This window comes from Rissa tridactyla, chromosome 9, assembly GCF_028500815.1.
Source record: "Rissa tridactyla isolate bRisTri1 chromosome 9, bRisTri1.patW.cur.20221130, whole genome shotgun sequence".
NCBI lineage: Eukaryota > Metazoa > Chordata > Aves > Charadriiformes > Laridae > Rissa > Rissa tridactyla.
Window position 1 is genome coordinate 22,692,458 of NC_071474.1, and position 15,064 is coordinate 22,707,521.

At 61.9% G+C, this 15,064-nt stretch overlaps 1 protein-coding gene across 1 annotated transcript; it reads right to left on the minus strand.

The window, feature by feature from the left end:
- Positions 1–279: 279 nt before the first annotated feature.
- Positions 280–12,861, minus strand: AP3B2 (adaptor related protein complex 3 subunit beta 2). The gene is made up of 27 exons (XM_054215452.1): positions 12,735–12,861; positions 9,617–9,692; positions 9,461–9,535; positions 9,228–9,323; positions 8,977–9,137; positions 8,763–8,829; positions 8,087–8,269; positions 7,784–7,960; positions 7,448–7,545; positions 7,099–7,153; positions 6,874–6,945; positions 6,643–6,705; positions 6,289–6,421; positions 6,097–6,206; positions 5,845–6,021; positions 5,574–5,760; positions 5,354–5,472; positions 5,017–5,128; positions 4,109–4,307; positions 3,858–4,029; positions 3,707–3,761; positions 3,022–3,128; positions 2,697–2,928; positions 2,504–2,588; positions 1,754–1,851; positions 943–1,081; positions 280–710 (listed from the first exon to the last, which is right to left on the minus strand). The coding sequence occupies exons 1-27, from the start codon at positions 12,845–12,847 to the stop codon at positions 560–562; spliced, it is 3,312 nt and encodes a 1,103-aa protein (XP_054071427.1). The 5' UTR covers positions 12,848–12,861; the 3' UTR covers positions 280–559.
- Positions 12,862–15,064: the final 2,203 nt, after the last annotated feature.

Below are 15,064 nucleotides of genomic sequence, written 5' to 3' on the forward strand. Positions count from 1 at the left end.
CAAGACTCCTCAGATCCCTACTTGGGATCGAACACTTCCCACCCTCCGCCAAGCCCCAGGGATGTTTACCCCAGCCCTGTGTTTCGGTGCCGGGTTTTCTCCAAAAGCCAGCAGACACACGATCCGAGCAACTCGTATGTCCCCAGTTGGCTGGTCTCATGATGTCCCCACAGCAGCCCATTCCGGGGGAGGCTGGCTGTGCCTGGTGTGGGGACGGTTTGGGGCTGATCCAGCGGCTGTGCACACAGAGCAGAGGAGGAGAAGGGAAGCGGGTTCAAGAAGAGCTTTATTGGGTGATCCTGGCCATAATAAATAGGGGTTACACTAGGAGATGGTGGTGAGGGGCCGGGGGATGGAGCCACACAGTGCTCCCGTGGGGTCTGGAGCTGCCTCCACGCCTCTGAGCGGGACAGCTCCCTGCATCCCATCCGCCCTGTCCCGCTCCTTCTTCCCAACGGGGAATAACCTGGCAGAAATCGGGGCAGGGAGTGTTTCGGGGAACGGTGTGGGGCAGAGGGGGGTGGGACGGCAAGGCCGTGGGTGCGGCAGGGCCTGGCTGTCACTGCGCCAGGGCCTGGACGATGTCCTTCACCAGCATGGTGCCGATAACCATCTTCTCGCTGTTGACCGTCAGCTGGGCTGCAGCGCCCTCCCGTCGCTCCAGGGTGATGAGCACCAGGCTCCCGCTTGTCACTGTCTTGGCAGCGAACCTGCCCACCAGCAAACACGGGGCTTCAGGGCAAGCTGTCCCCCCATCACCCTTCTCTACCTCAGGATGCTCTGGTGGGGACCAGGGAGGCATCTGCCACCCACAGCCACCATCATGTGTGGGTTCACGCAGGCTCCTTGTCCTAAAGGAAGCCCTGAGTGTCCCTGCTGTGATTTGTGTGGGACCGGAGAGGTGACAGCACCTGCCTGATCCCAGCGTGGGGGTCTGGCTACCTGTACTCGTTGTCAGCACCGCAGGGCACGCGGCCCACGTTGGCGGCCGAGGTCACTTGCTGGACGATGGCGTGGTCGCTCCGGCATTTCTCGGGCAGCGTCAGCTTCTCCGTAATCTCACTCATCCCCGTCAGCTTCCCTGGAGCAGGCAGCAGAGGCACCTGCCCATCTCTGGCCACACAACCAGTGGCCGTGTCCCTGCCAGGCCCCGTTTTGCCATCCCCAAACCAAGCTCCCCACATCCAGGTCCCCCACGACATCCTGAACTGGCTGCCCTGCTTGCTCCAGGCAGAGACGAATTTGGGAAAATCCTTCTTCCACAACCTTTTCCAGGCTTGTCCTTGCCCAGTGGCAGAGCCACATTACTGGGGACAGGCTCCTCCAGTCACTGGCAGCGATGGGACCGTGTGCTGCAGGGCACCAAGCACCCACCGCTCAGTGCAGACCCCCATCCACAGGGCCAGGGCAGGGATGCTGCTGCTTCAGGAGCATGGGGACGCTGTGCCAGGGTGTCCCCATCACTCACTGGACATGGTGCCAAGGGTGGCACAAGACCTCCACACTGCGCAGGGACCCGGCAGAGGCACCAGGGCGGTCACCCCAACCCGCAGGCTGCGGGTTCAGGAGGGGGACGAGGGGAGCAGAGCTAGTCTAGGGGCCTGACGAGTGGCCACTTACCCTCGCCCGGCCGCGCGAGGTGCTCTAAGGCCACGGCAAGGGCGGCAGAGGGGACAAAAAGGGGGGTGAGCATTGGCACTGGGGCACTGGGTGCCCACAGGCCGCCCTGTCCCCATCCCCATCCCCCACTCACCCTGCTCCTTCTTGAATTCGTTCTCGCTCATGAACACAGGGGCCATGAGCTCTCCCACGGGCGGCTGGATGGAGACGTAGAAGTGGCGCGTGTGCGTGCTGGGGAGACAGGCAGGTGAGGAGAACACATGCTCAAAATGTCCCCCCCTCCGTGTCCCACTTCCCATCCCTGCCCTGGGTAGGGGGGGCTGGAGGGAAGCTGAGGGCACAAACCATCTCAGAAATAGAGGGAACCTGTCAGGCTGGACCTGAGGCTGCTGACACCTCCTTGTCCCCTGCAGGGAGCCCGGTGCCTGCCCTGCTGTCCCCTGACCACCCCATGCCTATCCTGGTGTCCCCCCTCCCCTGGAAGGATCCTGGTGCCTATTCTGCTGTCCTGTGTCTCCCAGAGAGACCTTGTCCCGCTGTCCCCTGGAGCCTCTCCTGCTGTCCTCCATCCCCTGGAAGGACATTGGTGCCTGTCTGTCTGTCCTCAGTGCCCTAGAACACCCCATACCCTGTTCTGCTGTCCCCTGGGGTACCCCATGCCCTTTCTTGCTGTCCCTGTCTCCCAGGGTACCCCATGCCCTGTCTGGCTGTCACCTGTCCCCTCCTGCTGCACATCCCCTGGAGGGATGTTGGTGCCCATCCCACTTTTCCCATCCCCTGGAGCACCCGTGCCCTGCCCCGCTGTCCCGTATCCCTGGAGCACCCCACAATGTCCCCATCCCCTGGGACACCCATCCCATCGTGCCCGGTGCTGGACGCTCACCACAACTGGAAGTTGGCCGCTTGGGTGGAGTCGCAGAAGTCGATGCCCATCACCACACTGGCCGTGTCCCCGGGCGCCAGACACTCTGAAATCACAGGGCTGCCACCGTGTCCCACGTCCCCTCCACCAGCCAACCCCTGTCCCCGTCCCCCCCGGCAGCGTTGTGGCTGTGCCGTGCTGTGCCGTGCCATACCAATCTCAGGGAACTCCTGGATCCGCATGCCGGAGAGAGGCTTGGGCTCGCTGACCCGCAGGCTCTTCACCTCAGCATCGGTGTTGTTGGAGATCTGGATCTGGACGGCCACCATGTGGGGGTCCCCCGGGAAGGGCCGGCGGCTGAAGCAGTACTCAACCGAGAGCCCCTCTCCTGCCATGCGGTGCAGCAGCTCGTAGGTCCTCACCGTGCCGAACGCCGGGCTCAGCAGCTGTGAGGGACCGAGGGACCAGCATGGGCTGACGGGCCCCGCGGGTGGCAGTGGTCCCAGGAGACCCCCGGGAAGGACATTGGGGACACTTACGGCGGGTGCCAGGGAGGTGTCAGTGAGCGTGAGGCCCTCCAGGTCAGTAACCAGGCTGGTGGAGACGATGCTGCTGGAGGGGATGGGCTGGGGAGGAGGGGGGGTGACTGCGGGGTGGGGGGACACGGGGTTAACAGAGCTCTTATAAGCCACAGCCCCCTGGGGACAGCCTTGGTTGGTGTAGCCCCATGGGACAGCCACATGAAGACAGCCCCAGTGGCACAGCCCCATGGGGACAGCCCCGGTGGCATAGCCCTGTGGGGAGAACGCCATGGGGACAGCCCTGGTGGCATAGCCCCATGGGACAGCCACATGGAGACAGCTGCATGGGGACAGCCCTGTGAGGATAACCCCATGGGGACAGCCCCGGTGGCATTGCCCCATGGGACATCCCCATGGAGACAGCTGCATGGGGACAGCCCTGGTGGGCACAACCCCAGGGGCACAGCTGCATGGGGACAATCCCATGTGCAGTGCCCCAACAGGGACAGCCCCACTGGCACAGCCACCTGTCCCACAGCCATCCTCTTGGGGACAAGGACCACTCACCCCACTGGTCCCCGTCCCAGCTCAGCAGCCCCCAAAGGATCTGTGGGACCCCCATCCCACCAGGGTGGGTGCCCATGCCTCAGTTTCCCCAGTGCCACCGTAACGGCCATCCCACCTGCCCCAGGCAGCCACTCACAGTCATCCAGGTCAAGCAGGGAGATCTCCTTGGGGCCCGCCTTGCTGCTGGGGGGCTGCAAGGGGGCAGAGAGGCAGGGAGGGTGGATGAATGGGGGTGCTGGGGCTCCTCGTGCTGCCCCCAGCCCAGCCCAGCCCAGCCCGGCCCTCACCTCCTTCCTCCGCTTGGCCTCTGCCTCGGAGCCTGAGTCGGAGCCTGAGGAGCTGCTCTCGGAGGCGCTGGCCTCCTCCGATGAGGTCTCAGCATGGCTCTTCCTCCCCTGTGATGTCTTTTTCTTCTTGGCCTTCTTTGCCCCCTCCTCTTCCTCCTCTTCCTCACTGGGGCTGTGGGAGACCCTGCCTCAGGGGGGGCCAGGGCCACGGTGGGGTTTGGCCAGGGGCACCCCGCTTTCCCAGGGGGTACCTGCCAGCGCTCCCCGGGGCTGCCTTCCGGGAGCCTTCCTTCTCTTTTCTTTTCGTCCTCTTCTCCTCCTGTTCCTCCTTGTCCTCTGACTGCTCCCCGCTGCCTTCCTCCTCCTCTTCCTCCTCCTCCTCCTCACTGCCAGAGCTGGAGCTGCTGGAGCTGCTGCTGCTGCCACTCTCCTCACTGGCAGACTCGGGCTCTGTGGGGGCCATGGCTCAGCCCTGCTGCTGCGTCCCCCCACATCCCCCCACCTCTCTGCAGTGTCCTACTGCATCCCCCCAACCTCCTACTCCATCCCCCCGTTCTCCCACTAGATCCCACTGCATCCTCCCACTGCACCCCACTGCATCCTCACACCCACTGCTGCATCCTCCCGCTGTATCCCTGCATCCTCCTGCTGCATCCCTGCATCCCTGTGTCCTCCTGCTACATCCCCACATCCTCCCACTGCATCCCAGAACCCTCTGCTGCCTCCCACTGCATCCTGCTGCATCTCCACATCCTCCCACTGCATCCCACTGTATCTCTGCATCCCTTCACTGCATCCCCACATCTTCCTACTGCATCCCGCTGCGTCCCCGCAACACCACACCACATCCCACCATGTCCCCTGCCATGTTCCTGCTACAATGGGATGTCCCCACTGCAGTGTCCCCTGCCTGATGCTGCACCATTGTGGCACCTGCCTGATGCCCCACCATGGCATCCCTTGCCTGATACCCCACTGCGGTGTCACTTGTCCCATGCCCCACTATGGTGGCACCTGCCTGATGCCCCATCATGGCGGTTCCTGACCCATGCCCCTCCATGGTGGCAGCTGCCTGATGTCCCTGCCACACTGACCCCTGCCCAATTGCCCCACCACTGTGGCCCCTGCCCCATGCCCTGCTGTGCCACCGGGTACTCACCGCTGTCTGCTGACTCCGTGGGCCCCGACTCGCCCTCTGAGTCAGAGTAGAAAGGTTTCTCCACCTTCTCCTTCCTCTTCTCCCGGCTGGTGCACTTGGTCCACTCAGGAACCTGCGGGCACAAGGCTGATGGAACGTGGCCATTGCCCATGGGTGGAGGACCCAAACAGCAGCCCTCCCCAGCTCCTGTCCCCAGCCGGGTGTGTGGGCACCAGAGAGGGGACATGGGGCAGCTGAGCAGAACCTGGGCACCTTCTGGGGCTCTCCCACGACCTCGAGAAGATGCCCCCACTTTGGCACCCCCGTGCACCCCAGCACACCACGGTGCTCTACACACCTCCACATTCCTCACGGAGGGGTCAGGGGCCTCATCTGGCCAGTCAGGCAGCTCCTGGTAGCCTACAGCCTTGGCATTGAGGAGGTGGGACAGGGAGCCCAGCTGGAAATGGTCCCGATCTACAGCGGGGTGAGAGGTGGCAGCAGCTCGGGGACAGCCATGCAGCACCGTGGTAATAGCTGGCTCTGTGTTCCCATGTTCTGTGACCAGGGGTGGGTACCTTTGAAGGAGGACTCCAAGATGGGAGCAGGTTTTTGAGCCAGGAAGAGCTTCTTGGCGTACTTGTTGAGGGCCCCACTCTTCTCAGTGGGCACGATGAGCTGGCGGATGAAGCGAGCCCGGTCGCGGATGTCATAATTCTGGTCGTACTTGGCCAAGTTGAGGACGTACTGGGTCAGCAGCTTGCTCTGCGCCAGGGGACACACTCAGGGCCAGCCTCTTCCTCCCCACTGGGGAAACTGAGGCACGCTGTGGGGCTGCATCCCTGATACCTGCTTGGAGTTGGTCAGGTAGAGCTTAGCTGCCAGGTTGATGACCTGCAACTTGACGATGTCCTCCTCGTTGGTGAAGGACTTGGCCATCTTGCGCAGCACGTCGGGTGCGATCTTGGGCACATGCTCGCAGTACTCGCCGATGAGCCACAAGATGCTGGCCCGCGCCATCGGCACCTGCAAAATGCCCCCGGGCATGTGGCACCGCTGCTGCTCCCCTAGTCCTGCAGGCCATGCAACGCCCCGACCTACCTGGATGTTGTCCGTCAGCTTGGCCATATGCTTGATGATCTCACTGTGCTGAGCTGGCTGCATCTGCAGCAGCTTTTTGATGACCACCACAGATTCGGCCACCACCAGCTCTGCGGGCAGAGACCTGGCCTCAGGAGGGTCCTGCCCTGAGGGCAATGGAGCCCCTGTCTCACCCCCACTGCATTCACTCACCATCCCGGTTGGAGAGGAGCTGGACCAGGCCATTGAGGCAGGTGTCCCGCACCTTCCCGATGTTGGTGGCACAGCGCCCAATGGCTTGGATGGTAGCAGCCACGAAGTCCTTGTCCATGCTGCGGATGTAGGTCTGTGCAGGCATGGGGGGGGACACACAACATGTCACCCACATGCCAGTGACGGGCATCCGCCCATGTGGTAGTCACATGTTGGGGATCTTTGGAGCCACCCATGGGGATGACCTGGCTTCAGCCCACTCCTCCTGGTGGGGCTCTCCTCTGTCCCCTCCATGGTGGTGTTTTGGCACCCAGAGCCATGCCAGGGTGGCACCCCGGTATGGCCATGGCATACCTGGAACTCCCGCAGGATGGTGGAGATGTTGGTCTCGTTGGCCAGGTTGGTGAGGACCTCCAGCTGTGGGAAGAAGGGAGAGACGGGCAGCATGAGGGCACAGTGCTGGGACACTGGGTCCTTGCTGTCCTCCTGTCCCCAGGGCATGGAGGACAGCTGCCCCACAGGGAAAGCACCAGGAAGCCCCAAAGCCACCAGTGATGCGTCCTGCCAAACATATTTCCAGCTCACCTTGAGAATCTTGATCTGCGTGGGGTCTGTGGAGCGGATGTAGAAGCTCTTCAGGTAGGGCTCAAACATCCCCTGTGTGCAGAAAAAGCAGAATTAGTGCCATCCCTGTCCCCACCTCACCAAGGCCACCCACAGGCAGCCGGCCTTGGAGAGCGGCTGCTGGCCAGCCCTCGCTCTGCTCGAGTTGACAGGGCCAACTCCTCCCACATTGAATCCAAGACTCACCCGCCGTTTGATGGACATGGTGGCAACATTCTGCAGCACAACATACTGCACCTCGCTGTGGGGACAAAGAGGGGACTGCCATTAGTGGGGCAGGGCCGGGCACCACCAGCACTTCCACATGAAGACAGGGCAGGATCCACCACCAGGCTGGTGGCACCATGGTGCTGCTCCTCCATGTCTGGGCTGGGACAGGTCAAAAAGCCCTCTTTTTTTGGCAATTTGCCTCAACCTGATGTCCCTGCAGGGACGGGCTTTTTGGGGGTCTCTCCCAAGGTCTTGGGGGTCCCCCATGAGTCCCACCAATGGGGATGGCAAGGTAGGGGACCACTGCAGCCTGGGTGCAGCAAACCTGTGACTCCGCAGGAGTCGCACCAGCGCCTTGGCGATGACGCCAACCTCTGCCTTGGGTGCCAGGTGGAAGTAGAGCTGTGCCACGGCCATCACCACCTGTGGGGAGACAGCCAAGCGTCACCTGGGGGGGCATGGGGACACCCTGGTGGCTGGCTGTGTTCCCCAGTGTCCCACCCAGCAGCACCCAGAGGAAGTCCATCCCTGAGGACTCCCAGCCCTGGGTGTCCCTCAGCCACCCTGGTGGCTCCTTGGCCAGTGGGGACATCACGAGCCCAGGCTCATTGACACCACCGGTGGCTTCCAGGGATGGACAGGGCTGGGGCAGGGGACTCACTGCGGCATTGCGGCTCTGCAGCAGGGGCTTGGTGTTGCGCAGGAGCAAGCGGTGGTCAGGGTCCATGACATAGGGCTTGCGCTTGGCCAGTGAGGCTGCCTCTGCCTTGGTGTCCTTGGTGTCCTCCTCCTCGGAGCCGTAGAAAGCCTTCTCGGCGCTCTCCTCCAGCAAGGACTCCTGCCAGTAGGTGGGACGCCTTGCACCCCCGCAACAACACCCTCCTTCACCCCACCTCCCTGACCCAAACCATGTTTCCCAAGGCACCCCGAGGCTCCCGGGGCATCCCAAAGCTCCCACACTCACGTTTTGGTTGGGGCTGAGGAACTGGGTGCGTGCGTAGCGGGTCAGCATGTTGATGATGACCACCTGCCCCCACTCCTCCACATCGATGAGCAGGTTGCAGAGCTTGCGGTAGTTCTTGTGGATGAGGTCGATGCGCTCCGGGCAGACCTCCTCGAATGCCATCACCACGCTGCCAGCCACCAGCTGGGGAGGGAAAGCCTGGGGTGACTCACTGAGGTGATGGCATCTCCATCATGATGCCAGCTTGATGGGGGGATGGTGGCATCCCCATAAGAATGCTGGTTTGTTGGGGACGGTGGCTTCTTTATGGAGATGCCAGCTTGGTGGAGATGGTTGCATCCCCATGAGGATCCTAGCTTGTTGGAGACAGCATCCTCCCTACAAGGATGCCAGCTCTGCAGGGACGGCTGCAGACCCACAAGAATACCAGTTTTGTGGAGATGTCTGCATTTCTACAAGGATGCTAGCTCAGTGCGTGTGGTGGCAACCCCATGAGGATGCTGGTTCGATGGGAACAGCAGCATCACTGCAAGGATTCCCACTCTGCATGGATGGCTGCATCCCCACAAGGACACCAATTTGGTGGGGACATCTGCATCCCCCCGAGGACACTGGGTCAACGGGGATGGTGACATCCCCAGACTTAGGGGCAGGGGAGACATGGCGCCCCACTCACTGTGGTCTTGTCTGCCAGCAGCTTCTCAATCACTTCGATGAGCTGGTCCTTCTGGTCCGAGTCAAGGCTGTGAGGGAAGAGCAGGGCAGGTGCGGCCAGACCAAACTGCCCCCCCATCCCTGCCTGTCCCTGCACGCACCAAGCAGCTGAGAACCCAGCACTACACCCTTATTGGTACCGCCAAAATTTAGCAGCCAACCCCCCCCGCCAATACCTGTACAGCTTGGGGATGGCGTGGGCGGCCGTCTTGCGCACGTACGGGGACATGTCTGAGGCGGCCTCCTTGATGGCCAGCATCATGATGGGCACGATGATGGGCACACGGATGCTGGAGAGGACCCGCAGGGCACTGGCGCGGATCAGCTGGTTGGGGTCCTGTGGGGACATGCGGGGGGCTGCAGCGCGGCATGGAGGGACTTGCTGCCCTCCCCCAGACCCACCCCCCGGCTCCCCAAACCAGCCCACCTTGAGTCCTCGCTGGAAGGTGGAGATGGAGAGCAGGGCCAGATCCTGCTGCTCCTCTGCATAGCGCACCAGGTAGACGTACACCAGCTTCTTCACCTGCGGGGTGAAGATGGTGGGGCCACCTCACAGCCCCCCACAAAACCCAGCCCATCCCCAAAACCCTCCTGCAGGGAAGGCACCAGACCCTGGGGACACCCATGGGTGCCACCAGGGCCACCCGAGACCTTCCTCACCTCAATGTTCTTGCAGGCGACGTTTTTCACCACAGCTGGGAAGAGGTCAGAGGCGTTTTTTCCCCGTGCGATCATCTAGGGGGTAAAGGAGCGGTGTGACACAGGGCAGCTGGCTCGGCACCAGCGGTGGTCCCCGCCGGTGGCAGCAACACCCACCGCCACGATCCTCTTCATGGCCTCCAGCTTGAGTGAATCCTTGTTGCTATCGAGCATCTCCTTGAGGTCATCATGCCTGCACCATGCCGGAGGGGAAAAAAAATATCCAGTTTTCTATTTTTAGCCATTTTAAGTCTTTTTTTTTTTTGTTCCCAGCCTGCCATCAGGCTGTCAACCTGACCCTTCGCCATGCAATATTTATGGGGACGGGAGTTGGGTTACAGCCAGGTGAAAGAGGAGCCGGAGGGACCAGCGCAGCACTGGCACCCGGCTCTGTCCCCATCCCAGGCACTGGGACAAGGACCCTGTCCCAGCCCAGCTGTGGCTCTCACCCTAGGATGTCCCCAAATCGCTTCCCAGCGAGCAGGCACCCATCGCCGGCTCCATCCCAGCCACCAGCCCTGCTTGGCTGGTGTCTCTTGTCCCCCATGGGCACAGTGGCATGGATGTGCCACTGCACCCCAATGCAGAGCCTGTCCCCAGTCCCCTCCCTGGCCTGGGAAAATGCCACCAGCCTTTTATAAGGCTGGCTGTCACCACTGTCCACTTTTCCAAGGGACGTCCATCCCCACCACACCGGGGAGACCTACAAGGCTGTATCCAGCCACAGTAGCTGGGGGTGGCACCCATGGGACGATGCTCAGCCAGAGCCACTGTCACTGGAGGGTCCCAGGGGATCTCCTTGAAGGGGTCTTACCGCAGCGGTGGCCCGGTGCCAGTGGCCACTGCAGGCTCGGTGCTGGCAAGTGGCTGCAGCTCATCAGCTCGCAGGGCGCTGTAGCAGGCAGGCTGTCCAGCCTCGGCGGCCAGCACCGGGCTCGTCACCTCCTCAGCCACGTCGCCACCCGCCGGTGTTTTTGGCCGCCTGGCTGGCCCCGCCGGTAGCTGCTGCAGCAGCTTCTGCACCGGCGGCAGGGACAGCATGGCTTTGGCCAGGGGTGGTGGCCCTGAGGACAGCAGCACGGCTGTGGCCCCGAGCTTACTACCTGCACCGCCAGCTGAAACCTGATGCTGGGGCTGGGGTTGGGTTGCAGCCACAATTGCAACGCCCACGACGCCCTTCCCAGTGGACAAAGCCACCCTGTGGTGTCACATCCCAAGAGACACCTGTCCTGCAGCTGTGGCCTGGGGACATTACAGGGAGCTCCTCCCGGGTGGTTTGGGTGGCTCAGTCCTGGCCGGGGACCCAGCATCATGATGGGACACCCACCTGGGTGGTGAGGGTGGCACAGCGGGACATCTGTGGGTGTCCCACATGTGTGGTGGGGCTGCATTTCTCTTGCCCCACGCGCCATGCCCGGCTCATGGGGATGGTGACAGATCTGGTGTGGCCACAAGGGGACAGGCTTTGGAGAAGGGCAGTGCACAGGCTGGGGACACTGTCAGGGGATCAGGGGTGGGGGAACACTGCCAGACTGGGGGACACTGCCAGGGGTAGGGAGCATGATGCTGCCAGACAGGGCTACACTACCAGGACACCAGGGAGTCGGGGGACACTGACAGGGAGTCAGGGCTGGGGAGACACTGGCAGAGCGGGGGACAATGCCAGGGGATCAGGGAATGGGGGGACACTGTGAGATGCAGACACTGCCAGCGGGTCATGGATGGGGGACACATCCAGACTGGGGAACTGCCAGAGGGGCAGGGATCAGGGGACAATGCCAGACTGGGGGACACTGCCAGTGGGGGTCAAACCAGGGGACACTGCCAGAGGCTCATGGAAAGGGGGAACACTGTGAGATGGGGACACTGCCAGGGGATCATGGATTGGGACACTGCCAGGCTGGGGGACACTGCCGGGAGTCAGGGAGGGAGGAGACTGACAAATGAGGGGACACTGCCAGCCTTGGGGCAGTCCCCCAGCAGGGCAGGGATGAGAGGACATATCCAGCTTGGGAACACTGTCAGTGGGTCAAGGCTAGGGTGTCACTGCCAGATTGGGGGACACTGCCAGAGGGACAGGGATGGAGGGACACTGCCAGACTGGGGAACACAGCCGGGTAGGGACCATGATGCTGCCAGACAGGGGTACACTGCCAGGACACCAAGGAGTTGGGGGACACTGACAGGGAGTCAGGGCTGGGGGGATCCCCCTGCCAGAGCAGGGGACAATGCCAGGGGATCAGGGAAGGGGGGACACTGTGAGATGCGGACGCTGTCAGCGGGTCACAGATGGGAGACACATCCAGAATGGGGGACAAAGTGCTGCCAGGCTGGGGGACACTGCCAGACTTGGGGCTGGGGAGACATATCCAGACTGGGGGACACTGCTGAGGGGGGTGTTTCAGGGTTGGGGGACACTGCCAGAGTTGGGAGGACAGTGCATCAGGGCTGGGGGGACACTGCCAGACTGGGGGATGATGCCAGGGGTAGGGGGGGGGTGCCACTGCTAGACAGGGGGACACTGCTGTGGCATTAGGGACAGGTCCAGGGATGGGGGACACTGCCTGAATGGGGGACACTGTCAGCGAGTCAGGGAGGGGGACACTGCCAGACTGGGGACACAGACAGGAGGTCAGGGCGGGGGGCACATTCAGAGTGGGGGACACTGCCAGGGCTGGGGGGACAAAGGGACCCCCACGTTCCTGCAGCTCCGGAGACCTGCCCCTCACCTTCCTCTGCGTCCCTGTCTCACCCCCCGCCCCCCCCATCAGCCTGCCCCACACAGGGGTGACATTTCTCAGCCCCTCCCGCCGTCTGGGGACCTCGGTGGGGGGGGTGCCGTCACTCGGGGACCCCCGCGAGAGCCGTGGGAGCCAGCGGAGCCCGGGGGGGGACACCGTGCCCATGGTTCCCCCCGCCCAGGGATGGGGGGTGCTCTGGGGGGGGTCCCCGCTCATCCCCCCCGCCACAGTGGCTCTAAAACCCTGCGGTTTTCCCCCGAAACCTTGCGCGGCCTTTGCAACCTGCAGTGGCAGCGGCGTGACGGCGTCCCCTGTCCCCATCCTCATCCCCATCCCCATCCTCATCCTCATCCCGTCCCCCACCCGGGGGGGGACCGTTGCCAGCCCCCATCGGGTACCGCCGGGGATGGCGGCCGAGGCCCACGGCGGCAGCCACCCGGCCAGGCTCGGCCCTTGTCCCCTGTCGTCCCCCGCCTCCTCCACCTTGTCCCCACCTCTTGTAGTCGGAGGAGAAGATGCCGCCGCTGGCGGGGTCGTGGCCGTACTCGGGCTCCCCCAGGCTGGAGGACCCCCCCTTCTCCTCCCCGTAGGCCGGGCTGGCGGCCATGGCGGCGGGATGCGGGCGGGATGCGGCGGCGGGGACGCCGGGACTGATGTCAGCGCCGGGCGGGGGAGGGGGGGACCGCCCCGCTAACCCCCGCTCCGGGGATGCACGGTTCAGGGTGGGGACCGCCCCGCCACCCCCGCTCCAGGGATGCGTGGTTCAAGGGGGGGACACACAGCCCCGCCACCCCCCTCCAGGGATGCGCCGTTCAAGGCGGGGGACCGCCCCGCCACCCCCGCTCCAGGGATGCGCGGTTCCGGGGGGGGACCTCCCCGCCACCCCCGCTCCAGGGATGCGCGGTTCAAGGGGGACACACACAGCCCTGCCACCCCCCTCCAGGGATGCGCGGTGCAGGGGAGCAGTGCCCGGGCGGTTCGTCCCCTCCCTACATTGGAGGGGGGAAAGGGGGGGGCTTTGCCACCCTCAAAAGGGGTCCCCCGGCCTGGACACCCCCCCCCCCCCCACCTGCACAGGTTTGGGTGCCAGCTCAGCAGTAAAACGGGCATAATTCGGGATGTTAGCAGTAGTAGGGTTTGGGATGTGATTATATAGTACAGATCGTATAGCTTGTATATCATACATCATTATAGATTATATAATTATACACATTTACATTCTATTACATTATATTAAATCATATTATATCATATTTATACATTACCTTATATTATTATGTCATACATAATACATTATATAGCATATATTATAGTCTGTGTATTATATGCTACATACTATACACCGTATATTATATGTTATATATTACATTACAAATTATATTAATTCTGTGGTATCATATATATTGTATATTCAATCATCCTATATTATACATAATTGATAATCCATAATCCATTCTATATTCTATCCTATATGTTATATATTATATGTTGTTATATGTTATACTACATTATTTTATGTTGCGACGTATATTAATTCTATTCTATTCTATATTCTATTCTACACTCTAAAGTACTTGCCCAAGGGCAGTCTTGTCTGCATGACCATGAGATGGCGGAGTTCAAGATCCTTAGGGCACCAAGGGGGGCACACAGCAAGCTCGCTACCCTGGACTACATCACAGGAAAGATGGGGAGGGATCAGGGAGTGCAGCAATCCCTCTTCGGGGACCCCAGCCCTACTGGTGACACAGCCCTCCCAGGGACACCAGAGCCCTCCTGGGAACCCAGCCATCCTGAGGACCCCAGTCCTCCTGGGGAGGCTACAGTCCTCCTGGTGACCAAGCCCTCATTGGGACACTGTACTCCCCAGTGAAACTACAACCCCATAGGGACCCAAGCCCTCTTTGTGTATGTCAGCCCTCCTGGGGAAAACAGTCCTCCTGGTGACCCATCCCTCCTGGGCATGCCACAGCCTTCCTTGTTAACCCAGCCATTGAGCTGGCATTCTCGTGGGGTTGCCATCTCCTCCACCGAACCTGCATCACCACGAGGAAGCCACCATCCCCACCAAACCAGCATCCCCATGGGGATGCCACTGTCCCCACCAAGCTGGCATCCTCAAAGGGATACAGCCATCCCTGCCAAACTAGCATCCTCCTGGGGATACCACAGTCCCCTCCAAATCAGCATCCTCACATGGATGCCACTGTGCCCCATGATCCAGCATCCTGGCAAGGATGCAGCCATCCCTGCTGAGCTGGCATACTCATAGAGATGCCACTATCCCCACAAAGCTGTCATCCTCATGAAGATGCCACCATCCCCACCAAACCGGCATCTTTATGGAGATGCCACCACTCTGGTGAGTCATCCCAGACTTTCCCTACCGAGATGATGGCCAGCAGCATGGTGATGGCGCTTGAGGAGGTCTGCTCAGGGAGCATCGACCTCATCCACAAAAACTACCGCAAGCTCTGCAACCTGCGCATCGATGTGGAGGAGTGGGAGCAGGTGGTCATCAGGACATATGTGCACCCAGTTCCTCTGCCCCAGCCAGAACATGACTGTAGGAGCCTTGTGGTGCCCTAGGAGCCTCGGGGTGCACTGGGAGCCCAGTTTTGTGGTAGGGAGGTGGGGAAAAGGAGGGTGCTGTTGAGGGATGCAAGGCATCCCACCTACCATCAGGAGTCCCTGCTGGAGGAGAGAGCCGAGAAGGCTTTCTATGGCTCCAAGGAGGAGGACACTGAGGACACCGAGGACACCAAGGACACCAAGGCAGAGGCAGTCTCGCTGGCCAAGTGCAAGGTCTACATCATGGACCCTG